Here is a 15,529-nt window from a genome sequence, read left to right as displayed (position 1 = left end):
GTATTCTGCATTGAAAGTTTGTCCTGATTCAGCCACAGTTTCCCTTTAAATGTTCATCAGCAGACCAAGGAGGCATCTCACAAAATGCCCAGATAGCTCCAAAGACATAAGCAGCTCACCTGGGAGGCCACTCATATGACTCAAGTGCTTTGCCAGACTGGGGCATACGGCTCTGTTCCTGCTTCCCCTCCTTCTCACCAAAGCCAGATGACAGCAATTTGGTGCCCTGCTTGAAACGAGTCGCTGGTCCCAGGCCAATTCCCAGCAGCATCAAAAAGCCATCTCCACAGTTGGCAGTGGGCAATGAGGATGTCTTGCTCTGGCATGCTGAGAGCAGGCCAAGCCTGAGGCGTGCTGGCATTGAGCAGCACAGGGAGAGCTTGCCCTATCATCATGTGTCCCAGCACAGTGGGGAAGGACTGGGTCCAGGAGCCTTTGAAGCCAATGACAGCTTTTTTTTTCCAATGGGCTTTGGAGCAAGCCCAAAGAGACACGTCAGCACTTAGCCCATCCCCACCTGCAGCTTGTCCATCCACCACCTTGCCATAGTCCTTGCTCTGTTATTTTAGGGTGCTGATAAAAAACCTTCTGTTCCGTACCATGTGCCACCATCACACTTATGACATGCCACAGCCAATAGAGATGAGTCACCATTCACGGGACAGCACTGGCAGGTAGCCAGTGCTGCCAATTTTAGGCTTTTTAAGACTGTGGTAATCGCTGGGAGGGGGTTACATCATCAGAGCACTACACAAGCATTAGCACATGCTGTTCCTAGGAGCTGCAGGACAGCTGGGAAACTGAGGCACAGAGAAAGAGGTCTTGGAAAAGATCTGTACCTTGCAGGCTCCTGGGGAGCAAGTTCATGCCAAGCAGATTCCAGGCAGGAAATTAAGGCTTTTTTCAGGTAAATGTATACTGCAGACTTTCCTGGAGACATACCTCTCATGGAAAATTTGTGATTAGAGCATATGAGAAGGTGGCTGCACACCACTGTGCAACTGGCTAGTAAAACACATGGAAATGCAAGTATTTTCATCTTCAGGTTGCTCTAGTGTGCAGCTCTGGGGTTCATATCAGGCATCTAGGAGAGCACGCTAACTGTGGGTAAACAGAGAACACATAGGCACTGAGATGAGCAAAAGTAAATGGGGAAGATGATGGGGAGTGCTGGCAGGGACTTCTCTGTGCTTCTACCGCTAATGTAGGTGGAGCAGTTTTGGTTGAGCAACTGGCTCAAAATCAGTGAGTACTGAAGGAAAAAACTTTCTTGTTTCAGAAACTGTCACTTGTTTTATATGATCAGCTTTGGGTGACAGTCGTGAGTCTGGGGGTAAAGCAGATTTACTGAGGCAGGAGAAATCTCCTGAAATGACTTTTGTCCTAAGTGGCATTTGACCAACCTCATGCTTTCAGTGCCCTCAGCACTTTCACCTCTTCATATGGACCAACACTGATGGGGGACATCCACCAGCCACGGCCCTTTCCCTATCACAGGACCCCACATCTGATACACCCTAAGATGCAAACAGATATTTGCGGCAGGGGAATAGATGTGTGGTTTGATCTCAGCCTGTCCTTGGGAAAGGTGATGTTCATTCTTCTGTTGAAGAGGCAGTTTCACCTCCATCTTGTACACACATGAACTTCTAGAAGGCAAAAAGACGCAGGAGAGAGAAGGCAACATGAGCATGACTTGACCTAACGTGGACATTGGCATGCCATTGAGTTGTGGCCTGCTTCACATTACTTAGACCTTTGCAGAGCGTACAGAGCATGGGAAGCAGAGGAAGAAACAGGTTCCTGCCATTATCCTTGGAAATCAGTGTCCCTACTGCCTTGAGCGAGACAGCACCAGCTGCACCACATCCGTTCTTGTCACTTTGTCACTCCCCCTCACAGAACGGCTCTGCCAGACTCACTTTAATGATGCCAGCCCTGAGTACTCTCCAGAAGTTCTGAGGTGCTCCTTCTTTTCAGGAGAGCAGTCCTCTCACCTGCAGTTATGCTGAGACAATTCCACCAATGGCTCCCTACACAATAACAAAGACTTATAAACCATAAGGTTAGCGAAGTATGTACTGCTGACACATCTCCTCTAAGCACACTGAATGAAGACCTCTTACCTTTGCCAGTGAGTGTGAACCAAGTTGGGTTTCCTTCCTCTTCCCCATCAGGTCAAAAGCATTTCCAGAACTGGGATGAAGTTATTTCCCTAATGGCCTGCACACTTTCTGTGTCTAGGCCAAACTGTGAACCAGAGGTGATTTGAAGGACCCATGTTTGGTGCTATCAGAGACTGTTTGAAACATTGCTTTGATGTTGCCTCATCTCTAAGGAACAGGCCGTGGGAGCTGTATTTATAGCAGGAAGTTCCTTCACTAAGTCTTGGCAGAAGATGTTGCTTCCCCAATCTGGTGACCAGTCTGTTGCATTTCATCTATCCTAATAAACTGAAACACATCAGAACATGAGCACAGCCACCAGATCTCGGTCAACCATGTGGCTCAGTTATCAGCACAGTCCTTGGCACATTTTTAGCTCATGGCAACTAGCACCAACTCAAACAATTCCCAGGCTTGGCTCAGGTGTCAGCACAGGCCAAGAACAGTTCCCAGCAAGGAGTCTGCATTGTGACACCCTGTTTTGGAGGCTGAGACAGAATAATGACATGGATATAGCAGTCAACAGAATTAGGCTTTGCTCAGTTACTGGTATCTAGGCACAAGGTCCCAGGTTCAAAAGTTGCCCCAGACCTGTGCTAGGAAAGAGATTCTCATGGCTACTTTCAGAATCAGACAGCAGAACTCATAATGCTTTCCTTCCCGGTGGTGATGTGTTCCCCTATTTTTCAGAGTATTTTAGTCCCACTTGCAAGACTACGACATCCTTTCAACTTGTGCTAGGCAGATTTAAATTCTTCTGGTTGCGGTTCTCATCTAAATTAAAACAGAATGCTAGGATAAAGATGCTGTGACAAATATCAAATGTATGATGTTAAAATGCAAGTATATTGCATGTGTTTGCGGAGTTGTGTTTTTTGATGCCAACTATCCCTACTCAGAACACAGAAATGGGTGGGGGAAGATTTTATACTAAATCAAGCCATGTCTTGTTTAGCAAGGTTAGGGGGTTTTCCCCATTTAAGTGCATTCTAGGAGTATCATAAGATGTATTTCTCTTCTAAATGTTCCTAGCAATAGAGTTCAAATATCATTAGGTCTGAAAAATCTCAATATAGGAGGCTTGTTCTGATCTTGGCAGAATGTAAACTGGGAGCAACTGGAGTCAATATACTGAAGTAGCTGAGCAAAGAATTGGACAATAAACATTGTGTCGTAAGTGTCCTTCACAAAGAAAGAGCTGTTGAATGAATGTGCAATAGGATTTTTCCTCCAAGAGTAACTGTTCTTACATTTTCCTATCTTAATCTTCCCAATTAAAGTAATCACATCTTTGGGGTATTTTCCCATGTTGCTGTGGGAAAGGCTATTTTAAATAGCAGAGGGAAAAAAACCCTAGATCTCAGCAATCAGTGACCACACAATGCTGTACATCTAACCAAGAGTCTGCAAGAGCAGCACAGTCATACTTGTGTGTCTTTAGTCTCTAGAGATCCATGGTAGATCCATGCTAATGGTGGTGCTTAGATCTTCATATTAACTTTAAAGATAGCTTAGGTTGATTTCTTTTCCATCTCAGGTACTTGGTAAAGTCTGGATGCCTCCGGGCCATGCTCATGGCCCTGTAGATTCAAGGCTCTGCACAGCTTACTCCGATTTCTGAACCGAGTTCAGAAGCAAATGAGCACAAAAGTAACCAGAAAGTACACCAAGAAAAAGCAGTGGAAGTCCGTAGAGATGACTTGTACACTTCTCTTGGCTGTATGAGCTTGAATGAGGTTTCTGTGATAGACTCTGCTGCCCTGTAACATTGCCTGCAAAGAGGGATTTTGCTCTGCATGCAGAGATTTAAATCCTGTCCTTCCTGGAGGTGTTGTCAGGACATCCTGATAGACCATTTCAAGTGAAATCTCCTTGGGTCTCTCTCGAGGAGCTTCAAACCTCTTGTTTGTGGCTGTTCACTTTTGGGGGTTCAGGTGGGGTTCTTTTTCAGTGTGATGATGAGACAGTGGTTAAAGGCATTGAGATTAAAAAGAGCTTAACTAGAAGTCTTTATAATTATAGTGATGACTCTTCAGAGGGTATCTTGCCCTGAGCAGAGTGGCAATTCATGCAGCTTTTGACAAAAAGAGACATATATGAAAGTTCTCATGCTTTATTTCAAACAACCTAAACTGTGCCCAGGCAATACTGGCTTCTGCACTCCCAGCACATTTCCAGCCCAGAATTACCCCAGGTGATTAATACCTGCATAAGTTTAGACCAGACTGTCTCTCATTCCTGTACGTGTGCCATTAGAAAACAACATGAACACGAACCCCAATTTAAGTGATAACAGGAACTGTTCTAGTTGGAAACACCATCAAATGTAGCCCTGCACAGACACTAAAAAAACTTTCAGTAAGATTAATGAGATTTCTGGTTTACTAGCCAAAAATTACAAAGGAAAGAACTGTTCGATATTAACACCCTCAAAATAGCATCCACTGAAGTGGAACTATCTGCTTTTGGTGAGAGGGGGACAGTGATTTCTTTTCTTTACATTTTCTTAACGTTTGGGCTCTATTTCAAAATAGAAGAGGTGTTTCAAAATAATTAGTTTCACATCTTAAATAATGTCGTGAGAATTAATGTAACATCAAAAGGGACTCTAAAGGCAGAATCATTCTATGGGCTATAATTCTATGACTTACATGCCTGTGAGGACTGTGTACATACATGCCCATTGAGATCAGACCTCTTCTAATTGATTGAGGAGGGGGATATTGTATTTCTGCTACCACTTTCTTGAGGATGGTGATAACTCTGTCTGGGTGTTCAGGGAAATGCAACATGAGTATGTCCTTCTCTCATGAGGATTGTGCTGGGGAGTTGTTTTGCCTACTTGGCCCTCAGTGGTATAAAATCACTGTATTGCGTCACTTGAGTTTGTCCACATTATGTTGGGTCTGTCAACTTCTGCTCTGCAGGAGCCTATGCTAGCTGTTTTGCTCATCTTGGAGCCAGAAGAAAGTTTCTCCAACCCTCCTTTCTTCTCTCCTCACCTTTCTGGGACTCGGGGCTCTCCTCTGAACTCTTAAAGGGAGTTGATGTATGCCAAACCATTGCTGCCTAGGGTACTTTTCTTCTTAGTTGCTTCGTGTTTGGTCATTTCAGTTTGATCACTCACACTGCTGTTAATGGAGAAACAGAGAGGCATTTCCAGAGGGCAGCATTCCTTGGGGTGAGATAAACACTGAAGCATATGATGAAAGGAAGATCTTAATTAAGAGTGTTTTAAAATGGGGGAGAAGGGAGAGGGGAGGAGAGAAGTTTTGCCAGTCCTTATGTGGTGGGTGATGGCCAACATTTTCAACAGGAGATCTGACACTTCCCCGGGGGTATTCGAGGACAGTCCAAAACAGAGGGCAGATTATCCCATTTCTGCTTGGCCTGGGGTGCTTGTGCCTCCTGCAGAAGGAGGATCAGTCACTGGCTTGCTTCCAGGAGAAGATATAAGACTGGATGGCCCCAGGGCCTGAGCTGGTTTGGCAGCTCTGGAGTTCACAGAGGAGATGAATAGGAGGAGACAGGACAGAAGCAGCTGAGATAATGAGAGCACAGATCAGACAAATGTGGCTGGTCACCTCTTCTAGCAGCAGAGAAAAAGGAGCATTTGGGAGAACTGAAAGGCAGCAGGATAAAAGGGGAGAAAAGCAAGTCCTTTTGAAACACAGTCCATAGTGAACCTGTGGACTGCAGTTCCTCAAGGCAGTGCTAAGGTGAAGGCTGGATGGAAACTAAAAAGAGATCCAACTTTTCTGGGGTCAGCAAAGACATCTTAATCTAGAAAAAAAAAAGATGTTTTTAGGAAATATTCACATTTCAGGACAAGACCCAGCCTTTAACTGGCAAGGGATGGGAGGGCAACTCTCCGTGTACACAACTGTTCTGAAGTTGCCTTGCTATGGACTTTATAACTCTCACAATAAAAGGTATGGGAACATGGATGTTCCTCTGGTCCAGTGTGGATGAGCCCTCCTTGTGCTAGCTTGGACATGGGATACCCTGTATAGAAACTCAGTGCAAGCCTCATGTCAGGAAATCCCAGTAGGATTCAGTGGTAAAAGACCTTGTTGTTGTCCAGACCTTCTTGGAGATTGGTCCCTGAATTGAGTTCTTTACCTTTGTTTGCCTTCCGCAGTCACCAACAGTTTTGTATTTCTTAGGGACTCGTGACACTGTGTCCTGGGGAGAATGGGGCTGTGGTGATCCTTGGAGGAAGGTTTCAGAACAGCTCCCTAGGAGCAGATATTGAGGGTTTGAAAATCACCCCTTGCCCAATGAAACCAAAACATTTTTCATGGGAAAAGAGCATAGAACAGGACATTGGTGTAACATCTCTTCCCGGTGTCAGGCTCTGTTTGTCATCACTGGTCACTGCAGCTCAAAGCAGAATACAGAGGTGTCACACAGATGTGAGAAGGCCATTCCTGAGTCAAACTTAGGAGTAATGTTCACCATAGGAGGAATAGTGCTAGTCTGCCATAATGGACTGGTGGCACACTGGGGAAACTGGTTAAAGTATTGTCCTGAAATCCTAAGAGGAAAAGAAATGGCAAAATGGTCTATGCAACCCTTTATTATTCATGTACTGACAATGATCCATATTTTTCCACGTTCAAAGAGAAAAAAAAGAAAAAAAAGGGAAAATTAAGAAAAGTCATTCCCTTCTCTGAAAGGAAAGAGAAAAGAAAGATCAAGCATTGAACTCCAGCAGAAACAAATAAAAGCAGACCCCAGGTCTGATTCTGACCTCTTTTACGCTGGCACAAATAAATAAAACCAGATTTAAAAGTAAGGGGGGAGCAACTTTCCAGCAATGTTGTTACAAAAGCAAAATCTAGCTTGATCTCTGTTGTGTATAAATGCATTTTCAGTCTCTGTGCATCAAGATGAAAACCTGTTCCTTGACTCATACTGAGCTTCAGGGAGGAACGTGCCACCCAAAGGGGAAAACACAATAACAGGGTTCACAGCACAGAGGCCTGAGCAGCCAGCAAGTGATGGGGAGGAACTGAGACATGGCACTTGGCATTAAGCAAGCACTGCCTTTGCACAGGGGTTGATGGAAGGTTTCATGTCGCACTGAATATTTGCTGTCCAGCTCACCCAGGAGAAATGTTGGTATCTTCCCATTTTGTTTTAGTAGAGTCTTCAAGAGAATTAACGCCAGAAAAGAAATAGAACCCCATTTAGGCATCATTTTCAGCTTTAAAGGTACAGGCACCACAGTAAATACTTGAGGAATATGCTACAGTAAGTGCATTAAAATTACTTAGAACTAGTAACCTGCAGCTGGATTCCGATGAGAACTGTGCATACCTGTAGTGAAAAGCCTCTCTTCTCAGCTGAACACTGCAAATAAGAGAAAAATTGATATATTGTTAATTTTTGGTATCATGTTTTTGTGTGTATGATTTTTCTATAGTTTTTATTAGTCTAGTTGTAAAACCATGTGTTTGCGTAGCATGAATAGGCCAGATAGACTGGGAAGGCTTTCCATGTGCTGGTTTTGTTCCTGCACATACGTGGGTTTTAAAAACAGCAACATCAGCTTAAGGAGAGTCATTGCTTATTGATGTGGATTCTTCTGAGACCCTCGGTACATTTCTGAGACAGCCTTTTCTTTTTCTGGATCACCAGTAGGAATTAGACAGTGAAAACCAAAACAGGCTGAAATTCAGCCTGCGTCTGTGAGCTTCAGCAAGGCTCCAGGTCCTTCCCTTGAGCTCCTCTCCTCTGATATCAGGTCACTACCTTCATTATACTCTAATCCATTCATGTCTTCGTGATCCAAAGGAGCATTTCTTATTTACCCTTTACAGAGACTCTGTTCCTTGGTCCAACACTTGTCAGAAACTCTAGCCTTTTATATAGCTGCCTTACTTTCTACAGCTTTCTCATTTCTCTTCATTTACTGTTCCTTAGTCTGTGTGCCACATATTCTCCCCCTGAGAAAGGCAAAATTACTAAGGCAAGAAGTCTTAGGGCAGTTCAAGATGATGGGTGAGTTCAGCTCCATATTCAGGCACTTAAAGGTGTCTCCAACAGAAGTGTCTCCATGTGAGACCTTGGGTAAATCTTTCAAATATTAGTGCTTCATCTGTCAGATGGGAACATTACAGAGCTTTGCCTCACCGTGCTGAATGTAGCTTAGGAGATGTCTCACCGTAAGGACTTCAGGGTGCATTACTAAAGTGATGTGGGGGACTAAGTCTTGTGATGTGTTATTCAAGACACATGGGCTTGACTCCTCACTAGTGCTGACTATGGCCTGTGAGTCACTTACTGCTTCCTAGCAGGTGACAGGAGTTCAGGGGTTGTTGTAAACCCTGGTGCAGAGAGTTTGAAGATAACACCAGTCTATGTCAGTCTGACTTATTATGGGAAAGTGGGAAATAGATCTGGCAGATGCAGCCACAGGGCTTCTAGCCCCGTCGTACCTGATGTCCTCCTGGCTTGAGAATGCCCACAGAGATATGGCAGTGCATGTCAGGTATTTTCCACTCCCAAGACTAAGCACAGAGTGGGAGGAGTGGGAGTGGGATTATGAAGTGACTTCAGTTTTAAAACAGCCCCAATGCTTTGATAAACAAACCTTGGAAGGGAGTCAAAACCCACTTATGGTGGATGAAGGTGCGTCAGTCACCACATGCAAAAGTCAAGATCCAAGTTAAAAAATAATTCCCATGTGATCCAACTTATAGAACTTTTGTTCTAGTTGTAATTGGAGGGATCTCTATAGTTGCTTAGAAGTAAGGCCTGGAGAAGTAGAAAAGACAATTTATCCCACAGTCTGTGAGAATTGTACATTGTACGAAGATGTCACAGACTAAAGTAACAAGGAAGGGTGGGAATGAGAAACTCATGGTCAATATGACAAAAGCCAAGGCATGCTTTGTCATTTCATAGAATAATAGAATCCTAGAATCACAGAATAGTTAGAGTTGGAAGGGACCTTAAGATCATCTAGTTCCAAACCCCCTGCCATGCGCAGGGACACCTCACACTAAACCATGTCACCCAAGGCTCTGTCCAACCTGACCTTGAACAATGCCAGGGATGGAGCATTCACAACTTCCTTGGGCAACCCATTCCAGTGCCTCACCACCCTTACAGTAAAGAACTTCTTTGTATCTAAGCTAAACTTCCCCTGTTTAACCCACTGACTTTTGTCCTATCACTACAGTCCCTAATGAGGAGTCCCTCCCCAGCATCCCTATAGGCCCCCTTCAGATACTGGAAGGTTGCTATGAGGTCTCCACGCAGCCTTCTCTTCTCCAGGCTGAACAGCCTCAACCTTCTCAGCCTATCTTCATACGGGAGGTGCTCCAGTCCCCTGATCATCTGCACTTGCTCCAACAGCTCCCTGTCCTTTTTATGTTGAGGACACCAGAACTGCACATAATACTGTGTGAAGTCTGTATGAAATAGCCATAGAATGATTTCTGTGTCAACACAGTAAAAAGTACTGGAGGAGTCTTTATATCACTCTATGGTTCCTGTTGACATCCACCCACTGAGAGCATGCCCTTACCCCCAGGTCCAGATTCTGCTCATCACTAGGATGTCATGAAATTTTCATTCACCACAGGGTCATAAATTTTTAAACAATGACAGGAATATGTCAAAATGTCTAGTGGTCCTTCATTCCCCCCCTCAGATCTTAGTGCAGATGAGGAGGCAAAGAATTGTTTGTGAGAGTAGGACTCATCCCACCTGACTGCTGGTGTTCACAAGTCCCCACACTCCCCTGACAAGGGATGGAGTCAGACACTTCAGGAGCATGAGTCAAACCCTCCCTGTCCCACACATGGATCTTAGGACAGGGTGAATCACTTTCTGGGGGTGTCTGCCTCTCTCTGTTGACTAGAGGGGATGTTCAGATGACTATCAGCAGGCAAGGTGCCCTGCAATGTGAGTGATTCAACAAACATACTCTCAGACAGCACTGTGCAATTCACAACAAAGACTATGATTAGTGTAGGCTTCTGCACTGAAAACATTACAGTGGGAAAAGCCTTTAGGTTTTTGTTTCTGGTGTATTTTATTCCTCTTTCTTTTCTGAAGTAAATGAACCCAACAGAAACATTTCTAAGCCAGTGTGACACATCTGTCTCCTGTGGGTTGGCATTGCTTGAGTTTCAGTATAATAGGTGCATCTAATGCCATACAAGTTTCTAGTATAACAGCACTAAAATAAGAAAATACCTGACTTTTTTTTTTTTTTTTTCTTTGCTGCTAATCATGGGAAGTTTTTTGTAACTGAATAGCCAGAAGATACTGCAACAAACAGTACTTATGCACATAGAATCACTTACTTTAAGAGTAGCGTGGCATTGCTCAGCCTTCCAAAACTGTTAACTGTGTCTACCAAAAGTGTAATTCATCTGGTAGGTTAAAAACAGACTTACTCTACATATGTTTGGGGGTGAGACTATTCACTTTCAGAAATTTTCATCCATTAGGGTCCCCAAGTCCTATATAAAAGTGTTTCTGACTGAGGACTTCAGACTTCAGGAAAACTGTGGTTTAGATGGTGGCCTAAAGCTAGCCTCTTTGATAAGGCCACTGATCTTACTGGTTTGTGGTTTGTTGTTTTTAAAAGTTCAGTCTGAAATGTTAAAGCACATGCCAGAGCTGATGGAAGGGTGTAGTTTTGGTGGACCTCCAGGCTGGGAGAATTTCAGTGAGGGGAGAGATGGAGGTTTGCCATCCTTCCTGGCCACCTTCTCCATCACCTGTCCTCCAGACATAGCTAGGCTGGAAGTGGAAAAGTAACCCCACCACACTGTGAGGTGGGCTTCTTGGAAAGAAGATGAAGTTTCTAGAGTGAGGTCTGAAGAGCCAGTGGATCTTCTTTCCATCCCCAGGAGAGCCAGGTTCTTGTGGGTAGGAGAAAAGTGAGAAGACAACAGAAGAAAAAGAAATTTAGGGTTTCAAACATTTTAGCTTTTCAATCCAGAGCCGCTGCAGCAAGCTGCTCATTAGGTTTTCTTAAAATAATGAGGGCAAAAAAGAAATGGACCTATCTTCCAGTGCATTACACATCAGAGATGGAGGGGCATTTGTTACTGTTTGCTTTGGTTGAAACCATTAGCAGTTTTCCTTTAGTTTTTATAGGTGATGCTCCCAGACAAATCTTTGGCCAAGGCCCAGTCAAACTATAGCCACCAAACTTCTGAGCTTCCCAGCCATGGATCTTAGTCCATCATCTGTTCCCTCACCTGTGGAGCAGCTGTCCAGTGAGCAGCAGTGGGAGAAAAGGCGTAAGATGCCAGTGGCCCTTTCTTTTCCCAAGGATCTTTCAATTATTTTTCATTATGATGCTTTGCTTGATGAGTTGTTTAATTTACCCTTGCGATAATCAATTGTATTTTATTTCTAAAAGCTCTGAAGTGTGATGGGGCACTGTTTTATCCTTTGGAGCAAATAGATAGTTTAAGTGTTGACTGTGATGGAGAATAAGATGAGGCAGGCCCCTTTGGAATATCATGGTGTATCTGCCCCATGCCAGGGTGCAGGGGATGAGTTGGAAACTGAGGGTGAGCCTTTTGCAGGCAATGCACTAACTGATGGGAGCAGTCCCACAGGGGCTGAGTGCATGTTGGTAATGGCTCCCTCAATGGTCTCAGACAAGGCAAGGGGTTGGACCAGATCCAAGGACTCTTCAAGGGGTCCCACCGAGAGCAGAATGAGACAAGGCTGGAGACATGACTACAACTCAGATCTGTGGTCCACCCAGGAGACAAGGCTGGAAATAAGCTACCTCCAATATAGGTCTTAAGTCCATCATTGAAACAGAGCAGGGAGTTTCTGTAGGGATCAGAGTATTTGGATTGAGACCATTTGGAGGATATTGATGAGTCTCGATGTTCCTTGTGCTTATATATACATCTGAATGGGACTACAGGGTGACAAAAACCTGACTATTTTTCCCAGAGGATTCCTGGTTAAGGCAGAATCAAGTGCAAGTCAAAGTGAGTGTTGCTTATATGAAAGTTTTTTAGAAAAAATAAAAGGATGCATGCAGTTACAGGGAATACAGATGTCCTGCACTTGCCATGGTGCACTGCAAGGTAGACCCCTTTCTACTGAAGATGGGATTTGGATATCAAATTCTCAAGTGTGGATCTAATAAGGATGAGGGCAGAGGTTGTACGCTGTGAGAAGAGCTGGGGTGGTAGCAGAGCCAACAGCTCATGAACATGAGCCACATAATGTGCTTTGTCAGAGAACTCGTGCATACAGCATCCTTTCCAATTCCTACACTGATATTTCTGTATTTCTCTCCTCCAGACTATAAGGACAACCTGACGTGAGTTGAACCTCTGGGCTACTGAGCCTGCCCCAGATGCAAAAATTTAGTGAGCAGATGATGTTTTCAACCAAACCTCCTGTCTAACTCAGTGGATCTGTGTGTCTTCCGGCAGGTGTGTCCTCTGTGGCCTCCCTGATGTCCCTGGCTTGGGTGCTAGCCTCCTATCACAAGCTTCTTCGGGACTCTAGGGACGACAAGAAGAGTATGAGCTACAGAGGGGCCCTCATCCATGTCTTCTGGCGCCTCTTCACCATCTCATCTCGAGTTATTTCTTTTGCTCTTTTTGCTTCCATTTTCCAGCTCTACTTTGGGATCTTTGTAGTGGTCCATTGGTGTGCCATGGCTTTCTGGATCATCCATGGTGGGACAGATTTCTGCATGTCTAAGTGGGAGGAGATCCTCTTCAACATGGTGGTAGGGATTGTGTACATTTTCTGCTGGTTTAATGTCAAGGAAGGGCGGACTCGATACAGAATGTTTGCGTATTACACGGTAGTCCTGACGGAGAACGCTGCCTTGACGCTCCTTTGGTATTTTTACAGAGATCCTGACACTACTGACTCATATGCCGTGCCAGCACTGTGTTGTGTCTTTCTTAGCTTTGCTGCTGGGATAGCTTTGATGCTGTTATATTATGGTGTGCTGCATCCCATGGGGCCAAGAGCTAAGGTCTTTGCCAGCTCCTGTTGCGCCGAGCTGCTCTGGGGCATTCCTTTGCCCCCCGATGTTGAGCCCATGGCACCCCAAACCCCTGGGTACCGGGGGGCCCAGGCTACGCCCACCAGAGCGGTCACGGAGCAACAGGAGGAACTCACGGCTGACACTTGCTTGCCTGTTTTCCAGGTGAGAGCAATGGTACCATCTACTCCATCTGGGCGACCCTACCCCCCCGAGGGGCCTCTCATTAAGATTGACATCCCAAGAAAAAGGTACCCTGCATGGGATGCTCATTTTGTAGACAGGAGGTTAAGAAGAACTATCAACATCCTCCAATATGTCACCCCCACAGCTGTAGGTATTAGGTATAGAGATGGACCTCTCTTATATGAGTTGCTACAATATGAATCTTCACTTTAAAGCTCCTTAAAGCAAAAGAGGGGACCTTATTTTTGTTTACGGTAAACACAGATCATGAAACAAACACAAACCTTCAGATAAGCTTTCTTTCTGGTTGCTGTATGTATAAAAAAAAAAAAGATATTCTCTATGTTTTGTAAGTAAAAACAAAAAGAAAAACTTTTCTTTTGTTTTTTACACACAAGAAACAGTATTTCAACTTCCACACCTAGGATTCACAGGTGGAGAAGGAGGCATCTCCACATCAGTTTTATACCGTACACCAAGTGTAGAACATTATCTATGGGATTGGTGCTGATTGAAAAATAAAAAAACAAACAAACAAACCTACAACTGCCTTATGCCCTTAGGTGCTGAGTTTCATTAAGTACTGTCACCTTTCTCATGCAAAACTCTTTGATGATTATATGCCAGGAAAAAAACAAAAAAAGAAACAAAAAAACCAACCAACCAACTGAAATGCAAATCTTAAAATTAAAAAAAAAAAAGAGAAAAGAAAAAATAAACAACAAAAAGAGAGAAATGTACAATTAAAAAAAAAAAAAATCTTGTTGCTCTGATTGGATTTAGCAGAATAAAAACCCAAATGTCTAAAGACAAGAAAGCAAAGCCAAGACATCCCCAATGGAGTTTGATTTTTCCAACTGAAAGACAAAATCAGGTCTGTAACTCAATTCGGCAATGCATTTATAACACCATTTGGCCAAGCATGTGAGCCTTGACCAAGTCATGTTATAAACATGATCCCTCCATGTAACCATTTTCCTCGTGTAAATGGGCCATGTGTAATGGTCTTTTTGCACCCCATTAATGTGGTAATACAGTATCTGATCTTGTTTCAAACAATTGCACACGCTAAAGTGCCACTGCCTTCAGTGGAGTAAATAAGAACCATCTGAGCCCAGAATAAGGCCTGCCACCTTGATTTCTGGAAAATAAGAAATCTCCAAACATTGAAATTATATACCAAAAACATTATACTAAAGTACATTTACACATGTCTAATAACTATTTCAGTAATAATAAAACTCAGCATAGTAGCAAAAAGCGAGTCAATTTAAAGGCACAATACTTGATCAGTGACTGGCAAAATAATTTGACCTACTGTATCATTTTAAGGCTGTGAAAGGCATACATGTATTATTTGTAATCTTGTGTAAGACCTGTCATGTCTCATTCAGTGCGAGCCTTAAAGTGATTGTAAAGCATCCTTCGTTCCATTTTGGGGATTTGGGGTTTTGATTTTTGTTTTGTTTTGTTTTTAAGGAAAACAAAACATGAAAATCGGGATAAAAATCAAAAAAACAAAAAAGCAAACAACAACAAAACAACCAACAAACTTCTTCAAACGATAATAACCTGTAAACTGACTCACATCTAGAGATGATTTGGTGCTTTGTATTTTTGTTGATGTTGTTGTTGTGATTTAGCTGAGAATTCTTCAACCCGGTACATGTGGGGAACTGCTGATAAAAACTGTCTTGTGTCACCCTCTACTGTAAGTACATGGCAAGAAACACCACCAGAGGAAATTCAGGAGCGTAGCGAGAGCATCATGGTTTAGCTTAGCCTTCTCACCGCAAGGAGATGCTGTCACCTCCGTTGATGGCAAAGCCTAGATGGTCACCTGCTGAGAGTTGTGTGGTTGTTTTGACATTTCCAAATAACCCGCTCAGTGTCTGAACATTCACATCTCTTGAATGCTGTTTCTGTGCTGGAATCTCTTTTTTCAAGTTAAATCATGGGTTTGCATCTAACGCCTTTTTCTGTTTTGAGAGTATTGCTCCTTTAAAGGAATATTCCTGTTTCAGGGCATCTTTTCAATCCCACCATCCCTCTACTTGGGAGGGGAAAAACAACAACAAAATGAGATATTTTTAAGTGAATGCTGTAGTATTTTCTGTGTGTAATTGCAATTTTTTATTCCAGAAATACTGTAACTGTCTAGGGTGCAAAACTCCCATGC

At 43.6% G+C, this 15,529-nt stretch overlaps 1 protein-coding gene across 1 annotated transcript in view; it reads left to right on the top strand.

Moving 5' to 3' along the window:
• XKR6 (XK related 6) overlaps positions 1-14,948 on the top strand; it is a 174,715-nt gene extending 159,767 nt beyond the window's left edge. Inside the window, exon 3 of the mRNA XM_057427489.1 lies at positions 12,599-14,948. Coding sequence (XP_057283472.1) covers positions 12,599-13,563 — 965 coding nt within the window. The 3' untranslated portion in view covers positions 13,564-14,948. The remainder of the gene's footprint in view (positions 1-12,598) is intronic.
• Positions 14,949-15,529: the final 581 nt, after the last annotated feature.

Source organism: Pezoporus wallicus, unplaced genomic scaffold, assembly GCF_028554395.1.
Source record: "Pezoporus wallicus isolate ANWC-B61680 ecotype Strahan unplaced genomic scaffold, APGP_CSIRO_Pwel_v1 contig_6464, whole genome shotgun sequence".
NCBI classification, from domain to species: Eukaryota; Metazoa; Chordata; class Aves; order Psittaciformes; family Psittacidae; genus Pezoporus; species Pezoporus wallicus.
This window is presented reverse-complemented; position numbering and strand designations above follow the sequence as displayed.